The sequence below is a fragment of the Mustela nivalis genome, assembly GCF_964662115.1.
Source record: "Mustela nivalis genome assembly, chromosome: 7".
Taxonomy (NCBI): Eukaryota; Metazoa; Chordata; class Mammalia; order Carnivora; family Mustelidae; genus Mustela; species Mustela nivalis.
The window spans coordinates 88,082,062-88,099,838 of NC_139026.1; the positions used below are offsets into that span (position 1 = coordinate 88,082,062).

The window sequence follows — 17,777 nt, forward strand, 5'->3', positions numbered from 1 at the left end:
TACTATCACTACCAGTGTATGAGCATTCTTATTTCCTCACATACTGAATATTAGCTGATAAAAAAAAATTTGCCAACTGTTTAGATTACAACCTTACATCTCATGGTTACTTTAATTTACATTTTTTATTATTAGTGAGACTAAGCATTTTTTCTTCTTTTAAGATTTTAGTTATTTATTTGACAGATAGAGATCACAAGTAGGCAGAGAGGCAGGTGGTGGGGTTGGGGCAGGCAGGCTCCCCGCTGAGCAGAGAGCCCGATGCAGGCTTGATCCCAAGACCCTGGGATCATGACCTGAGTCGAGGGCAGAGGCTTAACCCACTGAGCCACCAAGGCACCCCTAAGCATTTCTTCATATGTTTATTTTTTATTCCTTAATTATCTGTTTACATCACTGCCAAATGCAATGGACACTTCTGCTTTATTTTATTTGATCTTTCTATAACATTTGACATTACTGACCATTCCCCCTTTTAATAACCCCATCCTTTCATGGTTACTGTGAGATACCCTCCCTTTTTTTTTTTTCTGGATTTCTTCCCATTTCTCTGGCCACTCCTCAGTCGTCTTTACAGGTTTCTCTTCCTCTGTTCCCTTTCCTCCCCCAACCCACCTCTTGCTGGGGTCCCTGAAGGTTCCATCTTAGGTCCTCTTTTTTCACTTACCTATTCCCTGCAGATGATGTCATCTACCTTCTGGTTTTACCCACCAGTTGCCTATTGATGACTCATACCCTATAACTCTAGCCAGATATCTCCTTACCTAGAATTCCACCAGGGAATTCTATAGGCATCTTAAACTCATCCTTGTCTAAGCCTGAAGTTTCCCTTCTCCTCTCTTTACCCCTCACCCTTTGATCTGTTTCTTTTCCTGAGTCCTCCATCTTGGTGAATGTGACAATTATCTTTTCAAATGCCAAATGTCCTGTCCTCATGTCTCCATGCTGTGCATGTGTCACTTCCTCTGCCACTTCTTTGCCCCTTGTGCTTAGTTAATTCCTATCTGTCCCTTGGGTTTAGGCAGGCACCACTTCTGGGAAGTCTTCCTTACATGGCATAGTCCAGGTTATGAGTTCCTCCTAAATTCTCCCCCACCACCATGAGTATTTCTCTAACATGGTACTTATTGCTCTGGGATTATAAACTCTATTTTCCAAACTAGACAGTCCCTTGAAGGCAAGGACTGCATCTTATTCCTCTTTGAGTCTTCAGCATCTGGCACCTATGAGATGCCCCATAAATGTTTGTCTACACTCACAGAAATCTATCTATACTGTCTAGAACCTACTCCAGTCAGGCCTTTATCCCATCACTCCCAAAGAACACAAAGTGACCAATGACCTTCATGTTGCCAAATCCAATGGTCAGTTCCCAGCTCCTCTGTGTGTCTGCTAATAATTCTCCTTTAAGAAGCCTTTTCTTCACTTGGCTTCTGGCATCCATTCTCTAGTTTCTACTGCTGTTTCACCAGTTGCTCCTGCCCCATCTCTTTTGCTGTTTCCTCCTTATCTCTCTAACTTTGAAACATCAAGGTGCTCCTGAGCTCCATCTTCAAACCTCTTCTCTTCTGTCTCTATTCACTCCCTAAGTGATCGCATACATCTCATGTCTTTAAATACCACTGATCCTTTGATACATTCACATCTTATCTTCAGCCTTCATCTCTTTTGGTTGCAGATTTATATATACAAGTTCTTACATAACATCTCTACTTGGATGTCTTTAAGTCATTTCCTATTTAACAATCCCCAAATTGAGCTGCTACCATCTTCCCGTCTCTAAACCTGCTTTTACTATAGTCTTCTCCATTTCTATTAATAATATTTTTCCAGGTGTTTGAGCCCAAGCCACTGTTGCCATGCATGATCCTTCTCTTTCTCTTTCAGTATAAATCCTAACTACTTTTCATTATCTATAGAGCTACCACTCCAGTCCAATCTGTTATCCTCTCTTGCCTAAATCACTGAAATTGTCTTATAATTTGTCTCCATGCTTCTGCCAATATTCCTATAGTCTCTTTCTCCTCCTCTTTTTTTTTTTTTTAATCTTATTTATTTGTCAGAGAGTGAGAGAGCACAGCAGGGGGAGTGGCAGGCAGAGGGAGAGGGAGAAGCAGGCTCCCCACTGAGCAAGGTGTCTGGTGCAAGATGATCCTAGGACCCTGGGATCATGACCTGAGCTGAAGGCAGATGCTTACCTGACTGAGCCACCCAGGCAGTCCCTCCTCTTTTTTAATTTAAGTCAGATCAAATCACTCCTTTGCATACAAATCCTCCAAAGGCCCCATGTAATCAGAGTTAAAGCCCAGGTCTTTATAGTGGCTCTCTAAGACTCGGCTTCCTATTCCTCAAACACATTGAGAATGTTCCTGCCTCGGAGCATTTGCATATATTCTTTGCCACCCGAATCATTCTTCTCCCCGGTTCATATCCTCAGATCTCTGCTCCAATGTCCCCTCATCAGAGGCTTTCCTGAACCAGCCTACATTCTATCCCTCTTACCTGCTTTGCGTTGTTTCTTAGCACTAATCACCGCAAATTCTTTATTGTTCATCTCTCCCACTATCATGTAAAACTCCATGATGGCTGTCATGTGGTCTGTATGCATGCCTAAAACAGTGCTTGGCATGTTGTAGGTGATTTGTGAATACTCGCTAAATGAATAAATGAAAGGGAAGAAGGAAGAAGGAAAGGAGGGAGAGGAAAAGTAACAGGCAGGAGAGAGAAGGAGGAAAGAAAAGAAATCAACAGCTGAGTGAAATGATGGTAGCTTTTGCTTACAGTGCACCAGAGGGATCGAATTTTTAATTATAGTAAAATTAAGCCAAAGTCGTGGTCAGCATTACCCCCTTAGAGAGAACAAATTGACAGGGGCACGTTACATACTAATTTAAATAGGTTGGATACTAAAAACTGCCAGGAGGATATTTTTTGCAATGCCAGTCAAATTAAAGAATTCTTACCCAAATATGTGAGGTTTTTCCCTCATAAGACTAAACCAAGTAAGATTTCAAAAGAAATACATGCTCCAGCCCAGCCGGAGGCTAGCCAGCAGGGAGAGCACAGAATGGTTACAAGCAGAGAGCTTGTTCTGAGGTTTTTGCCTTTGATGGATCCTGCAGCTGAGAAATTTGCTAACTAGAGTGGGTCAAGAAGTGTGCTTTAAACAAAGAACCCAGAGGACGACAACAGCTGCACAGCTGCTACCATTTAAATGCAGAAATATAGAAATTCTGGTGGTGTGATTTGTAACAAGGGCTGAAGCCGAGGGACCCTGTATTCTAATGTGAGCAGAAGTAGTAAGTCGTTTTCCTAACCTCAGGCAAAGCACTTGGTCTTCTATCTTTCACTCAACTCAGGGAAGAAAAAAAAAGGGTTCAAAAGGAGAATTTCAGTGGAAAAATAAGATTCCCTGCACCCGAGCCACATTCTCCAGTTAAGTGGCACATGTTCAGACCAGCTGGCCTCAGGCCCTGCTCAGCTGACGTGGAGCCCAAGCCCCACAGAGGCTGCAGGTGGCTCGGCCACCCAGGCTCCATTCGGGAAGCTCCACAGGCCCTGGGGCTTCTCAGTACTTACACTTCTCCTCTTTTCCATGTTTGCTTCTTCAGCCGCTTTCTGGTACCTTCAGAGAAAAGGGGGAGAAAGAGAATGTCCTCAATTAAATTATATTTTTACTTTTTAAATCTTTTATGAAATGACTTCTGCCTATCTACTTCTGATAGCAAGTGTCTTTAATCAACTCTATCAGAAGAAACACAAAATCAGAGTGGCCCTCACTTCTGGCACTGTTCCAGTCATCTAGTCTGGTCTAACAGAAAGATCCAACGCAAGGAGGTCAAATGCCGGCAAATGACTAGGTAGAGCAGAAAGTCTGGGGTTTAAGTCCTACTTTAATCACTCATTAACTGTGATCTCTGGCAAGTCTCAGCTTCCTTACCTAGAAAATGGCTTTATAGATCTACTTTCCATGTTGCTGTGAAGACTGAGATCACACGTGTAATAAGGCTTTGGGATTAGTCAAAGGATAGAACACTGCATTGACCCAAGGATGCACATTTCCCCCACACTAATGCCTCTCAGATCTTCTAATTCTTGCCAAATGATGCAGAGGTATTTATACTTCCTGGTCATGTGTGAATTTAATCTAAGCTTTTAGTATTGTCACTTTAGCTCAATGTATTTGATGGTATTGCACATGTTTTAAATGTCGCTTAAAATGTCTTTAAAGAAATTATACTATGATTTGGTATTGAAAGAAAAATTACTGTTTTAGGTATGTATAAGGGTGATACGTGAGAAAAGTTTATGTGCTAAGAAAGCATCGGTCCTTTTAATTAGCAGTATTTTTTCTTGGTGATGCATAAAATAGTGGCCAGGCTACAGGGGATGGCATCTTAGATTTGATAAACAGGCATGTATGGTTTAACTATTTTAATTTTATTATTACTTTAATCATCTTTATTACTTGGACCAGAAGATCTCTGAGAAACAACTAAAGTCCCAGGACTTTTCAGGGATGATTAGGTTTTCTTCTTTTGAAGACAAAGGTGGGCTGGGGGGTCTAGGCTGCAGCAAATCCCCAGACCACCCAGAACCACCTCACCTGGCTTCCTCAGGGCCTCCAAGTCAAACATGGAAAGGGCTATTACCCAGAGAACCCCCACCCCGTGACTCCCTTGAGCTTACATGCCTACAATTCAGCATCAACACACCTTAGAAAAGGCCCACTTGTTCTCTGTCTTAAGGTAGAATTTCTGAATTCACAAGACATTTGGAGAAGGAAAAGGAAGTAAGAGAAAAAGATAAAAAGCAAAATGGGGAAAGGCCCTTATCTCTGCCAAAAACAACTTTCAATTCAAAAATACCTTCGTAAGTTCAGAACTCTCTTAGTGTGTGTTCCGCAGAATAACTCGTTCAAAATGAGAACCAGAAAAATGCCCTGGTTCTGGCACATAATAATTCAAATATAGTCAAAGGTTTCTCTCCTTCTCTCTCTCTCTCTATATATATATATATATGCTTACCTGCTGCTATAAAACCTGGGTTAAATCACTCCATTTACTTGGGCCTCATCTATAAAATTAAATAACTATGTGAGAAGATTTCTGAGGTCTCTTACAGTTCTGACACTGTTTGAATTTTAACAATCAGATATTAATAAGCATCTCATTCACCAGGCTGGGAATTACTCTGCAACTGACCAGAGCTGACTAGCCTGGATGAAAGGCTTCCAAAAATCTCTGGTATTTCATTGGCCAAAATAGGTTATGGAAGATAATGGGCAAGTGACAAGCTGGAAAGATACCTGGCAACTTATATTACAGACTGATGACTAATTTTCATATATTAAAAAGAACCCTTACAAATCAATAAGAAAACCACAAACAACTTAGTAGAAAAATGGGCCCAGATACAAATCTACAGTTCACACAAAAGGATATCAAATGGTTCTTAAACAAAAAGGATGTTCAATTTCAAAAAGAAAATTCCAACTACACTAAAATTCTTCACCTATGAAGTAGGAAAAGATTTCTTTTAAAAAAAAGCTAATAAACTGGGATACCTGGGTGGCTCAGTTGGTTAGGCATCTGCCTTCAGCTCAGGTCATGATCCCAGGTTCCTGAGGCTGAGTTCCCCATCAGGCTCCTCGCTCAGTGGGGAGTCTTTTTCTCCCTCTGCCTGCTGCTCCCCCTGCTTGTGCTCTCTTTCTCTCTCTCTAGCAAATAAACAAATTTTTTTTTAAGATTTTATTTATTTATTTGACAGAGAGAAATCACAAGTAGATGGAGAGGCAGGCAGAGAGAGAGAGAGAGAGGGAAGCAGGCTCCCTACCGAGCAGAGAGCCCAATGCGGGACTCGATCCCAGGACCCTGAGATCATGACCTGAGCCGAAGGCAGCGGCTTAACCCACTGAGCCACTCAGGCGCCCCAACAAATTTTTTTTTAAAAAGCTAAATACTGAGGGTAAACTAATAAAACCTTTATGGAAGGCATTTTGTCAATTTTACAAAAATCACAAAATTACAAGTGCTGTGATTCATCAATTTTGTTTCAGAATTTGTCCTATAGATATATTCACAAAAGCAAAAATGACTTTTATGTTAGACTATTTGTCATAGCATTAATTGTAACAACAAAATACTGAAAACAAGCTGAATGTCCATTAGGAGAGGACTGGTAAAGAAAATACAACCTGTTCCTGTTTAGAATACTATGCAGCTATAAAAAAGAAAAAGGGATGGTGCTGATGGCTGCACAACAATGTGAATGTTCTTAATGCACTGAATTGTATACTTAAAGGTGGTTAAAATGATAAATTACGTGTTATATACATTTTACCACAATTAAAAAACAACAAAATGGTGTGATATTGGCATAAAGACAGACATATAGATCAATGGAATGGAATACAGCCTGGAAATAAACCCTCACATATGTAGTCCAAGGCTTCTCAACAAAGGTGCTAAGACCATCTAACAGGGAAAGGACAGTCTTTTCAACAAGTGATACTGGGAAATCTGGATATTCATGGGCAAAAACAATAGAAGTTGGACCCTTACCTAACACCACATATAAAATTAAGTCAAATGGACTCAAGACTTACACTAAGTGTAAGAACTAAAACTATAAAATTACTCTTAGAAGAAAATAGGGACCAAGCTTCATGAGATTGACTTTGGCAATGATTTCTTGGAATAAAAGCAGAGGCAATAAAAGAAAAAGTAGACAAACTGAACTGTAACCAAGTCTGTGCTTCAGAGGAAGTCATCAATAGAATGAAATGGCAATCCATGGAATGAAAAAAAATATTTGTGAATCATATATCTGATAAGGGATTAGCATCCAAAAATACATATTTAAAAAAAAATAACAAATGTGGGATAATATCGCACATACTATTCTTTTTCTTTTGAGATTTATTTACTGTGAGGGGAGGCAGGGGAAGAGGGAAAGAACCTCAAGCAGATGCCCTGCTAAGCATGGAGCCCAGCGCAGGGCTCAAACCCGGGACGGACCCCGAGATCGTGACCTGACCCAAAACCAAGAGTCCAACACTCAACTGAATGAGCCACCCAGGCAGCCCTGTACATACTATTTGGCATCTCCCTTTCTCCATTTCAGAACAGCTGAATTTTCATTTAAGCAATATGTTCCAAGCACTAGAGAAAAGTAGGAAAAGAAATAACCCAAAGAGATACAGTTCCTGCTCTCAGACAGCTTACAGGTTAAACACACAAGCGCATGAATATATACACACACACACATATACACATATATACACACACACACATATAACAATAAATCCTTCAAAGAAAAAGAACACAGTATTATGAAACAACCTAACAAAAGAATCAAATTGAGAAGGCAGTGGGTGGTGTGTGTGCGTGTGTGTGTTGTATGTATGAAGGAAAGTCTTGTTGGAAAAAATGACCTTTAGACTGAGATCTGAAGTTTGACCAGAGGAGTTATCCAGGCAAAACAAGGCCCGGGTTGGGGGTGGGTGTGGTGGGAGAAGCATTCCAGGCACAGAAAACTAGCACATGCAAAGGCCCCGAGGCAAGAAAGTGTCAGGTGTATAAGTCACACAAAGAACTCCAGTGTTGCTGGAGCACAGTGAGAAGGGGAGAGGGCAAGAAATGGTGTGGGGAGGCAGAGTCTTTGTGGGCCATGGTGAGCGTTTTTTGTGTTTTGTTTTTTTTTTAAAGATTTTATTTATTTATTTGACAGAGAGAAATCACAAGTAGATGGAGAGGCAGGCAGAGAGAGAGAGAGGGAAGCAGGCTCCCTGCTGAGCAGAGAGCCCGATGCGGGACTTGATCCCAGGACCCTGAGATCATGACCTGAGCCAAAGGCAGTGGCTTAATCCACTGAGCCACCCAGGCGCCCCATGGTGAGCATTTTGAACATCATCCTAGGTACAAGGAACAGGCACTGATCCAATTCATGTTTTTTAAAGTATGCTCCATAAAAATAAACTCAAAATGACTTAAAGACCTAAACATGAGACAGGAGTCCATAAAAATCCTAGAGGAGAACACAGGCAGCAACCTCTATGACCTCAGTCACAGCAACTTCTTGTTAGACACATCTCCAAAGCAAGAGAAACAAAAGCGAAAATGAACTATTTGGACTTCATCAAGATAAAAAGCTTCTGGGGCGCCTGGGTGGCTCAGCGGGTTAAGCTGCTGCCTTCGGCTCAGGTCATGATCTCAGGGTCCTGGGATCGAGTCCCGCATCGGGCTCTCTGCTCGGCAGGGAGCATGCTTCCTCGTCTCTCTCTGCCTGCCTTTCTACGTACTTGTGATGTCTATCTGTCAAATAAATAAAATAAAAAATCTTTAAAAAAAAAAAAAAGATAAAAAGCTTCTGCACAGCAAAGGAAATAGTTAACAAAAGTAAAAGGCAACTTACCAAATGGGAGATGATATTTGCAAATGTCTTATCAGGTAAAGAGCTAGTATCCAAAATCTATAAAGAACTTATCAAACTCAACACCCAAGAAACAAAATATCCTGTCAAGAAATTGGTAGAAGACATAAACTGACATTTCTCCAAGGAAGACGTACAAATGGCCAACAGACACATGAAAAAATGCTCCCCATTACTCAGCATCAAGGAAATACAAATCAAAACCACAATGAGATACCACTTCACACCAGTCAGAATGGCTAAAATTAATAAGTCAGGAAACAACAAATGTTGGCAAGGATACAGAGAAAAGGGAACCCTCTTACACTGTTGGTGGAAAACAGTGTGGAGGTTCCTCAAAAAATTAAAAATAGAGCTACTCTACAGTTCACTACCCTGCTACCCTACACTACTAGGGATTTATCTAAAGGATACAAACATAGTGATTCAAAGAGGCACATGGATCCCAATGTGTATAGCAGCAATGTCCACAATAGCCAAACTATGGAAAGAGCCCAGATATCCATCCACAGACGAGTAGATAAAGAAGATGTAGTATACATACACAATGGAATATTTCTCAGCCATAAAAAAGAATGAAATCTTGCCGTTTGCAACAATGTGGATGGAACTAAATAACTGAAATAAGTCAATTAAAGAAAGACAAATACCATATGATTTCACTGATATGTTGAATTTAAGAAACAAAACAGATGAACATGAGGGATGGGAAGAAAAAATAAAATAAGATGAAAATTGAGATGGGGGTAAACCATAGAGACTCTTAATCATAGGAAACAAACTGAGTGTTGCTGGAGGCAGGGGTAGGGGGGAGGGATAATAGGGTGATGAGCATTAAGGAGGGGATTTGATGTAATGAATACTGGGTGTTATATGCAACTGATGAATCACTAAGTTCCTCCTCTGAAACTGATAATTAAAAAAGTTAAAAAGTAGCCTAAAATAAAATAGTGCTCCAGAGACTGTCTGGAAAATTGACTGGAGGGGCTGAGAAAGGATGTGGCATTAGTGGAAGGTGATGCTGGCTATGATCCAGGTTGGTGGTCTTGAAGAGAAAGAGAGTGAATAGGCTTGAGATGTATTTCAGAGGTGGAATCAACAGGATTGGCCATGAGGGAGGGCGTAGATGCAGTTAAGAATGATTCCCAGGTTTCTGGCAGCTGAGTCAATGGAATCACTGTTTATTAAGATGGGAAATTCTGGAGGAGGAGCAAATTTGGGGAGGGGGGAGATAAGGAGTTCAGTGTTAGCTATTTGGTGGTAGCAGTGATTAGATACATGTGTCTAGAGCTCAGAAGAGAGATCTGAGCTAGCAATATAAATTTAGGAATTGTCTGTCCACAGATGGTAAAGCCATGGGAGTATATGAATGATATAATCTACAAAGAGTGTGTAGTGTGAGAAGAGGTCCTAGAGACTCTAACATTTAGAATTCAGAAGAGAAGAAAGAGGTGATAAGAGAGAATGACAAGGGAAAGACAGAGAGGTGGTAGAAAACAAGGAAACTGCCAGAGAAGCCAAGAGAAGGAAAAATGTAGGAAGGACAAAGTGCTGAGAAGTCATGCGAGACAAAGGCTACAAGGACAGAAGGCTCAGGGAACCCTGTCAGTCCTCTTCCATTATAAATATAATTAATTCACCCATACCCTTTAACGCGCATTTGGGTTGTTTCCAGTTTTTACCATTACAAATAACACTTTGGTGAATGTTCCTGTACATATATTTTCCCCACTTGCACTAATATATCTGTTTGACAGTCTCTAAAAATGGAAATGCAAGGGGAAAAGTGGATTATAGAAGGAAAGGAACTTACAATTGGCCTTGAATCTTGTTTCCACACCCCCCTGGGTAATCATCTACAGTATATACTACAGCAATAATACTATCTATGAGAGGCAGAGCCAATTAGCAGACAGGTTTATTTTCAGTCAATTGTTCTCCAAGGCAAAGTATTTACTGTGGTTAGTTGAGTAAATAAGCTCAAAGGTTCCCTTCCCTTTACTGTCTTAACAGAAACATAGATTTAAAGAAGCTCAGAATAGTTTTCATCTTCAATCCTGTTCTTTTAGCACTGAGGCCATCTGCAAGACACAGATATATATGCTGGTGGCTGTCTTGAATTATGTTTTGAAACTCCCTCTCCAATCTCCCCACCCCTCATTTCTAATGAGCTATTTCTAAATAGTAGATACACAGGGAGGAAAGGTTGCATACCTCTGCTTTCCTCCAAGTCATCGCCTTGGGGTTTTTTCCATTTTGCACTCTCAGGATGCTAAGAAAGGCTTAGTTGACATACTGCTGAATTCAGTGTGAGACTAGGATTCAGGCCTCAGACTTTCCTCAAAGGAACTCAGAGCAACTAGCATTATTCTGATGATAAAACCTGAAGGTTGCTGATGTTGTGGGGCTGGGGAGGGGAAAGGCATTGTGAAGACCCAAGTTTGAGGTAAAAAATATTTGCAGTGACATTTCTATAATTAAAATCTCATCCCTCTTCCCTCTCCAGATTGTCCTCCAGTCTCCTCTTCTTCACACACAGAATTTAATCTTGCAACTGCTCATTAATGCTCAGCTGTGGGGCAGGCAGCTGATGGAGGACGCTAAAATTATCTTGGCAGTAATAACAGTGCCTCGAACTTTTCTAAGGCCAGAATAGAGTTCCTGAGCTATGACTCTTGCTTGTATGCCCTCAAATAGAGCAAAGGATAATGGAAACTCCCAAGTTTTAGGCAATGTATTTTCCTCTGGAACTATTTCACCACTAAAATATTACAGAGAAGCAAAAATGGTGGTGGGGGTGTGTGTGCGCGTGGGGGAGAGGAAGTTAGCCAGAGAGATATGGGGGTCAATTTCTTCTTAATGAAGGAAGAACAGTCAGAGAAGACTAAATATAAAGCATGTTCTTTCTTCAGAAGATGTTATGGGGAAAGTTATCACAAGAGCGGGAGGAACTGTGACATGAGGGGAGGCTGATGGGGGGCAGGGATCTATGGGCTCTATTCAGCTTTGCCACTATCTTGGGGTGTGAACTGCATCCTAATTGCTGGATATCAAGTTCCTTGTCTGTGAGAGGAATGGGGCAAAGGTTAGCCAGATCAGGGATTTTAAAACTCTTTTCACTGCAGAATTCTCTCTTCAAATGATATCTTCAGAACCTAACATATGAAAGAGATCAAAGCAGGATGGCTGGTGTGGAAGGTCTCAGGCTCAGCCCTTCACATCTTCCCGTTGTCCCAGAACTGGCCCCTGAGGTTCCTCTGAAGAACTCAATTAAGATAGGTTGGAAACCACTGAGCTAGATTCCCTTTACTTCCAAAAATATAAGAGTCAAAGAGGAGTCTGCTGCCAAGAAACCAAATTCCACCAAAAGAGTAACATTTTAATCAAGCAAAGGATTATGTCATGCTGAAGTCAACGGTGAGTAAAACCAAAGCTAGCCGCTTGAATGGACTCATTAATAGGACCTTTCTTACCTCAAATTTAATGATTTATATAGTATAGAGGTTCAGTAAAAGAAACAAGTCTGGAGCTACAGAGGACTCATAAGATACAAGCTCTGATGCTAGAAAAACTTCTGTACAAATAAATGTAAAATGTGCTAAAAATGAGAAAGTAAAGCCCAGCTAATTCTATAAACATTAGCCAGATTAAGTTTCCCCCAAATACCACTTTTACATTAATTACTGATCAGAAACCTCCCAAGGTTTCCTACAGTCTCTTAAGTAGTCTTGTGGAGGATTTATGAATTCTAAACCCCATAATTGGGGGTGTTTGAAAATAAGGGAAAATCAGGTCACCAGGTAAGTAGTTGCTTTGTGGAACCTAGTCTGGCAATCTGCTTTGGGAACCTATGGTGAGTGAACTCTAAAAGCCATAAGCAGTATCAGCAATGTCGATTCAGAGTCTCTGCTGAGCGTGAGATGGAAAAGAAGTCCAGGCCGAGTCTCTAATCTTTACTGTCCTAAGTACACATCACACCCTGTCACCCTGTAGTACTTCTGTGCCTTATACGTCGTGTGGTTCTCTGCAATGTCACCACCGTCCTCTCAGCCTACCAAATACAATTCTGTTCATTCCTCAAAACCTGTTTAGTACATTAGAATATACGAATCAGATGAAAAATACTAGATAGAAACAAATCCAATTACTGTACGCTCACTGTGTTCTCAGCTATGAAACAGGCCTAAGATCCCTCCCTCATACAGTTTTTGTTAGGATTAGAAATAGTATCTGTTTCTATTAAGAATCTAGCAGGGTGCCTGGCACACTGATTCTGTTAATGGGTTTGGGGCTTACAGTTTTGCACAGCTGTCCTTTGCCCTTATAACCTTCAGGGAGAAAAGACAGTCACCCTGCTATGCTATGAAAAGGTGACCTCCAAAAAAAAAAGGTGACCTCTAAGATTGCTTTTTGCTTTCTCTCTGCAAGATTAAGAAGGCCCCGAAGATGAACTGCTTTTTCCAACTTCCTAACTCTCATCAGTGCTACGAGACGTGATTCCTCTATCTTGAGAACTGGCCCGGGCAGGGGGTGGATGACAGAAGAAAGTGGTGGGAAGGGATCTGAGGAAGGCGTGTGAGTTGCACTGAAGCGACCAACTGAGGTAGGCAGGAAAGGAAGTGAAACCAGGAAGGAGATCAAAATCCAGGGCCTGGGGGTCCTGTTTTGGCCCAAGAGCAGCATCAGTGGGAATAAAAGAGTGGAACAGTATTAGGACAGGAGGCTGCAATCAGAGAGGGCATTCCCAGTGTACATTCCAAAGATGGATTCTGCGTGATGATAGGCTGGGACTGGATAAAAGGCCCTGACAGACAATGTGCAGGTTGAAGAAATAGGGAAGATCAAGAAGTTAAGAGTCCAGAGTAGGAAACAGGTTCAGTGGACCAGTGATTCTTCACTGGGGGCCCTACTGGCCCTGGGGGACTTTTGAAAATGTGTGAGGGAATCTTACCGGGGTTTCCCTCCCCTCCCCTTTTCTTGGATGCCACAATGTCAAGGGGCACTATTAGCATTTGGAGAAAGGCAAGATGATGACCATCCTGCAGAAGGAAGGTCTGCCTCATGGAAAATGCCCACAGCATTTTCGCTGAGAGACACTGAGAAGAGAATGAAGCTGGAAGCTAGTGTCCCCAGTAAAGGTGAGGAGCTTGGCCAGGCGGCTGGCACACCACTGCAATGAGGGGGAGGATAAAAAGAGTCCAGTTAGATGTAAGCCTCAAAACGCAGGTTCAGAGCTTCAGAACAAGGAGTGAAACACAATGGATGGGAACCGGTAGGAGAGATGTAGGAGAGCGGCAACCTTGACTCCTGGCCCCAGGATATTTCAGGGAAGCTTGTGCAGAAAGAGTAGGCGGCCACAGCTCTGAGACAGAATGCAAGAGGAGGGAAAGCCAAGTTTAGCTACAAAGAGGTGGGGCTAGCCAGGGTGAAAAGGGTAAGAATGTGAAGAAGTCTTTCTGCAGAAGAGGGAGTTTCCAAGTCCCATTAATCACATCTCAACAAAGTCTCAATTCCTTGTCTTCTTTTCCATCCCTGCTGCCCTCCGCCCTCAAGAGCTTTCACTTGGGTTCTTGAGAGAGCCTTACTGCTCTTCTCTATGCTATCCATCTCTCACCTTGCCAGTCTACCTTTTATACTGTTGCCAGAAACATCTTTCTAAAATACAAGTCTGATCATGTCATTCTCTGCATGAAAACCTTCAACTGTTCCCATTGTTCATCTAACTAAATCCCAAACTTCAGATGGCATCCAAGGCCTTCTATCACCTGGATAACCTGACCTGTACCAGTCGCTTCTCCCTTTTATATTTCTCCATGTCAGACTTCTTGCCTTCCTACTTCCTTTATTCAAGGTCAGTTTCCATGATCCTCTGTTGGAACCAAGCAGAAACCATATTCATTCTGTTTTATGTTCAAGCTCACCGCTGCGAGTTCACAAGACTGTCTCTTCAACGGAAGGTAAACTACACATCCCTGAAGATAAAATTCACCTGGGAGGGGCGCCTGGGTGGCTCAGTGGTTTAAGCCTCTGCCTTCAACTCAGGTCATGATCTCAGGGTCCTGGGATCGAGCCCCACATCGGGCTCTCTCTGCTCAGTGGGGAGCCTGCTTCCCCCTCTCTCTCTGCCTGCCTCTCTGCCTACTTGTGATCTCTCTCTGTCTATCAAATAAATAAATTAAAAAAAAAAAATTCACCTGGGATACTTGCTGAAAACACAAATTCCTAGGCCCCATCCCAGACACATGGAATCAGAATCTTTTTTTTTTTCCAGTTAGATTAGTGCAAGGACTTTCCTTTTATCATCCATTAGGACAGCCACTAGAGAGTTTCGAAAAACGACGGATGTAATCTGTTTTATGGTCTTGAAGGTCACCTTGTCTGTAGTGTGGATAATTGGCTGTATAACAGCAAAAGTGGAAATAGTGAGGCCATTCAGGGAGCTACTGCAGAAAACTAAGGGGAGACGGAGGTAGCTTGGACTCAGCATTAGGGCTGTGCAGGTGCTGAGCAGTGGTCAGATTAAAGACGCACCTGAATGTAAAGCTGATATGCTGCTAGATGGTTAAGGCTGAAATGTGCCTATGAAATTTCTTTTCTTTTTTTTTTTTTTTTATTTATTCCTTTGGCAGAGACAGATCAGAAGTAGGCAGAGAGGAAGGCAGAGAGAGGAGGAAGCAGGCTCCCTGCCGAGCAGAGAGCCCCATGCGGGACTTGATCCCAGGACCCTGAGATCATGACCTGAGCTGAAGGCAGAGGCTTTAACGCACTGAGCCACCCAGGCGCCCCTGCCTATGAAATTTCTTAGTGTTAGTCACCTATATAACTGCTCCTTGTTACTGTGAATAAGTGTGGGTATTTATCAAACTTGTTTTGGAATCTTGGGTTGCCAGACCCTGCTAAGTAAGACCAGAGCACTACCTGTATAAAATATTTGATAATGCCCCAGATCACTGGATGGACTTCTCTAGAAAAGAAGAAATTATTTCTAAAATAGCATCTTGCATTGTTGTAACATGGACTCTGAATCTTTAGGGGAGGGGCCAGGAAAGCCATATAGGATGGTTTTTAAAGCATGTCCAAAAAAAACCTTTCACATCCCTCCATTAAAAAGTACAGCCAGGGGCGCCTAGGTGGGTCAGTTGGTTAAGTGTTTGCCTTCCCCTCAGGTCGTGACTTCTGGCTGCTGGGATGGAGCCTCACGTCAGGCTCCCAGCTTGGCGGAGAGTCTGCTTCTCCCTCTCCCTCTTCCTCTCCCCCTGCTTGTGCTCTCTCTCTCTCTCCCTCTCAAATGAAGAAATAAAATCTTAAAAGCAAAAAAAAAAAGTACAGTCAAAGTCCTCTCCCTCCGGGGACGCCTGGGTGGCTCAGTTGGTTGAGCAGCTGCCTTCGGCTCAGGTCATGATCCCAGCGTCCTGGGATCGAGTCCCATATCGGGCTCCTTGCTCTGCAGGGAGCCTGCTTCTCCGTCTGACTCTGCCTTCCACTCTGTCTGCCTGTGCTTGCTCTCGCTGGCTCTCTCTGACAAATAAATAAAAATCTTAAAAAAAAAAAAAAAAAAAAGTCCTCTCCCTCCGAAAATGGGCCAGCCTTAGGGGCTGGCTTCTAATGAGGACAATGTGGCAACAGTAATCCTGTGTAACATCTGAGGCTAGGTCATAAAAGGCCACGCAACCCCTGACCCTGGCTCCCTTCTTCCTTTGTTTCCTCGCTCCCTCTATCTCTGGATGCTTGCCCTGGGAACCTAGCTAACTAAGCCAAGCAGCCACATGGAAAAGCCATGTGTAGGTATTCTGACCAGGGCTCTAGCTGAGATCCCAGTGGACTGTCAGCAGCAACAACCCGCCTTGTGAGTGATGAGCCTTTAGATAATTTTCAGCCCATCGTTGAGCCACCCTGGCCAATGCCAAGGGAAGCAGAGGCAAGCCCTACCCAAACTGGAGATTCACAAGCAAAATAAGTGTTCATATTTCAAGCCATTAAATTTGGGGGATTTTTTTTCCTTATGCGACAACAGATAATTGGAATACCATATTATTAACAGGCACCCCATGTGAGAAGATGAAGGAAGTTAGGGGACTTCATCTACTATATAAATTATCCTAACCTATACTATTAATTTCCTTGAGGTCAGGGATTAAATCTTAAGAGCTTTCCATATCTCAATCTGAAATATCTTCATTGATTTTCTTGTTTTGATATGAACAATACATGTTTGTTATAAAATTATAGTAATACAAAATGCATAAAGTGGAAGGTAAAAGGACCATGAAGTCTCCCTCCACCTTCACTCTACCTTAAGCAGCAACCAAGGTCAAGAGCTTGGAAGGGCAATGTTTTCCACAGAGCAAGTACGTGATGCATTTGTTAACTGAAGAAAAGGTGACATTGTAGATTACAGAAATCTCCTACTGGTATTTAGCTGTATGCTAGATAGAGCTCCCAGAATCATTTTCTTCAAATCTTGACCATCTTTTTTCCCTTAAATGTGTAAGAGCTTCCTATTAATTAACAAACTCTACTCATGAGGTAAACCTACCACCTGTCCTAAGCTCCTCCTCTGTTTCAGTAAAGTCAATGTGTTTGCCATCCCTGGAATATTATTTACATATCCTATCCCTTCTACATCTGTTGGGTGCCTACTCTGTTCCAGTCACCGTGCTGTACATTGCCATACACGTGCTAGGCATATAAAATCAGCAGGAAAGGGACCCTCATATCAAAGAACTCATGGCCCAAGTGGGGGGGGGGGGTCAGCAAACTTTTTCTTAAAGGATCAGATAATAAATATTCTAGACTTTGAGGCCATATGGTCTCTGGTCTCTGCTGCAACTTTGCTCCTGTAGCATGGAAGCAGCCATAGACAATGCACAAATGGATATGGCTATGTTCCAATAAACCTTTATTTACTAAAATGGGCAGCCAGCAGGCCACAATTTGGCCACAGAGTTTGCACTGTTCAGCAGAATGTTATGCAATGGGGAAATGTTTCCGTGATCTCCAATATGGTAGCCACCAGCTACACTGGAATGTGGTTAGTACAGCTGATGAACTGAATTCAAATTTAACTAATTTAAATTTAAATAGGTATATATGTAGTGGCTATTATATTGGGTAATGCAGATACAGAGTATGCCTAACACTCCCTTCAACTAAATCAAAACTTGCCTCAGAACTCATCTCAACTGGAGAACCTTCCTCACTTGCTTCTGCCCATGAGTGTCACTTTCTCTTCCTTACTCTGTTCTAGTCCCTACTCCCATTCATTTTGGATTTGCTGACACTTTGCTTAAGAACTATGTGTTTTATAATTACCTTTTGTGTTTGTAACTTTTTCTTTTCGCAAC

At 42.1% G+C, this 17,777-nt stretch overlaps 1 protein-coding gene across 4 annotated transcripts in view; it reads right to left on the reverse strand.

The window, feature by feature from the left end:
- LIMA1 (LIM domain and actin binding 1) overlaps positions 1-17,777 on the reverse strand; it is a 93,799-nt gene that overhangs the window by 40,934 nt on the left and 35,088 nt on the right. For all 4 annotated transcript variants that reach the window (XM_082741252.1, XM_082741250.1, XM_082741249.1 and 1 more), the window contains exon 3: positions 3,580-3,625. In XM_082741252.1, the coding sequence (XP_082597378.1) occupies positions 3,580-3,625 (46 nt within the window). The remainder of the gene's footprint in view (positions 1-3,579; positions 3,626-17,777) is intronic.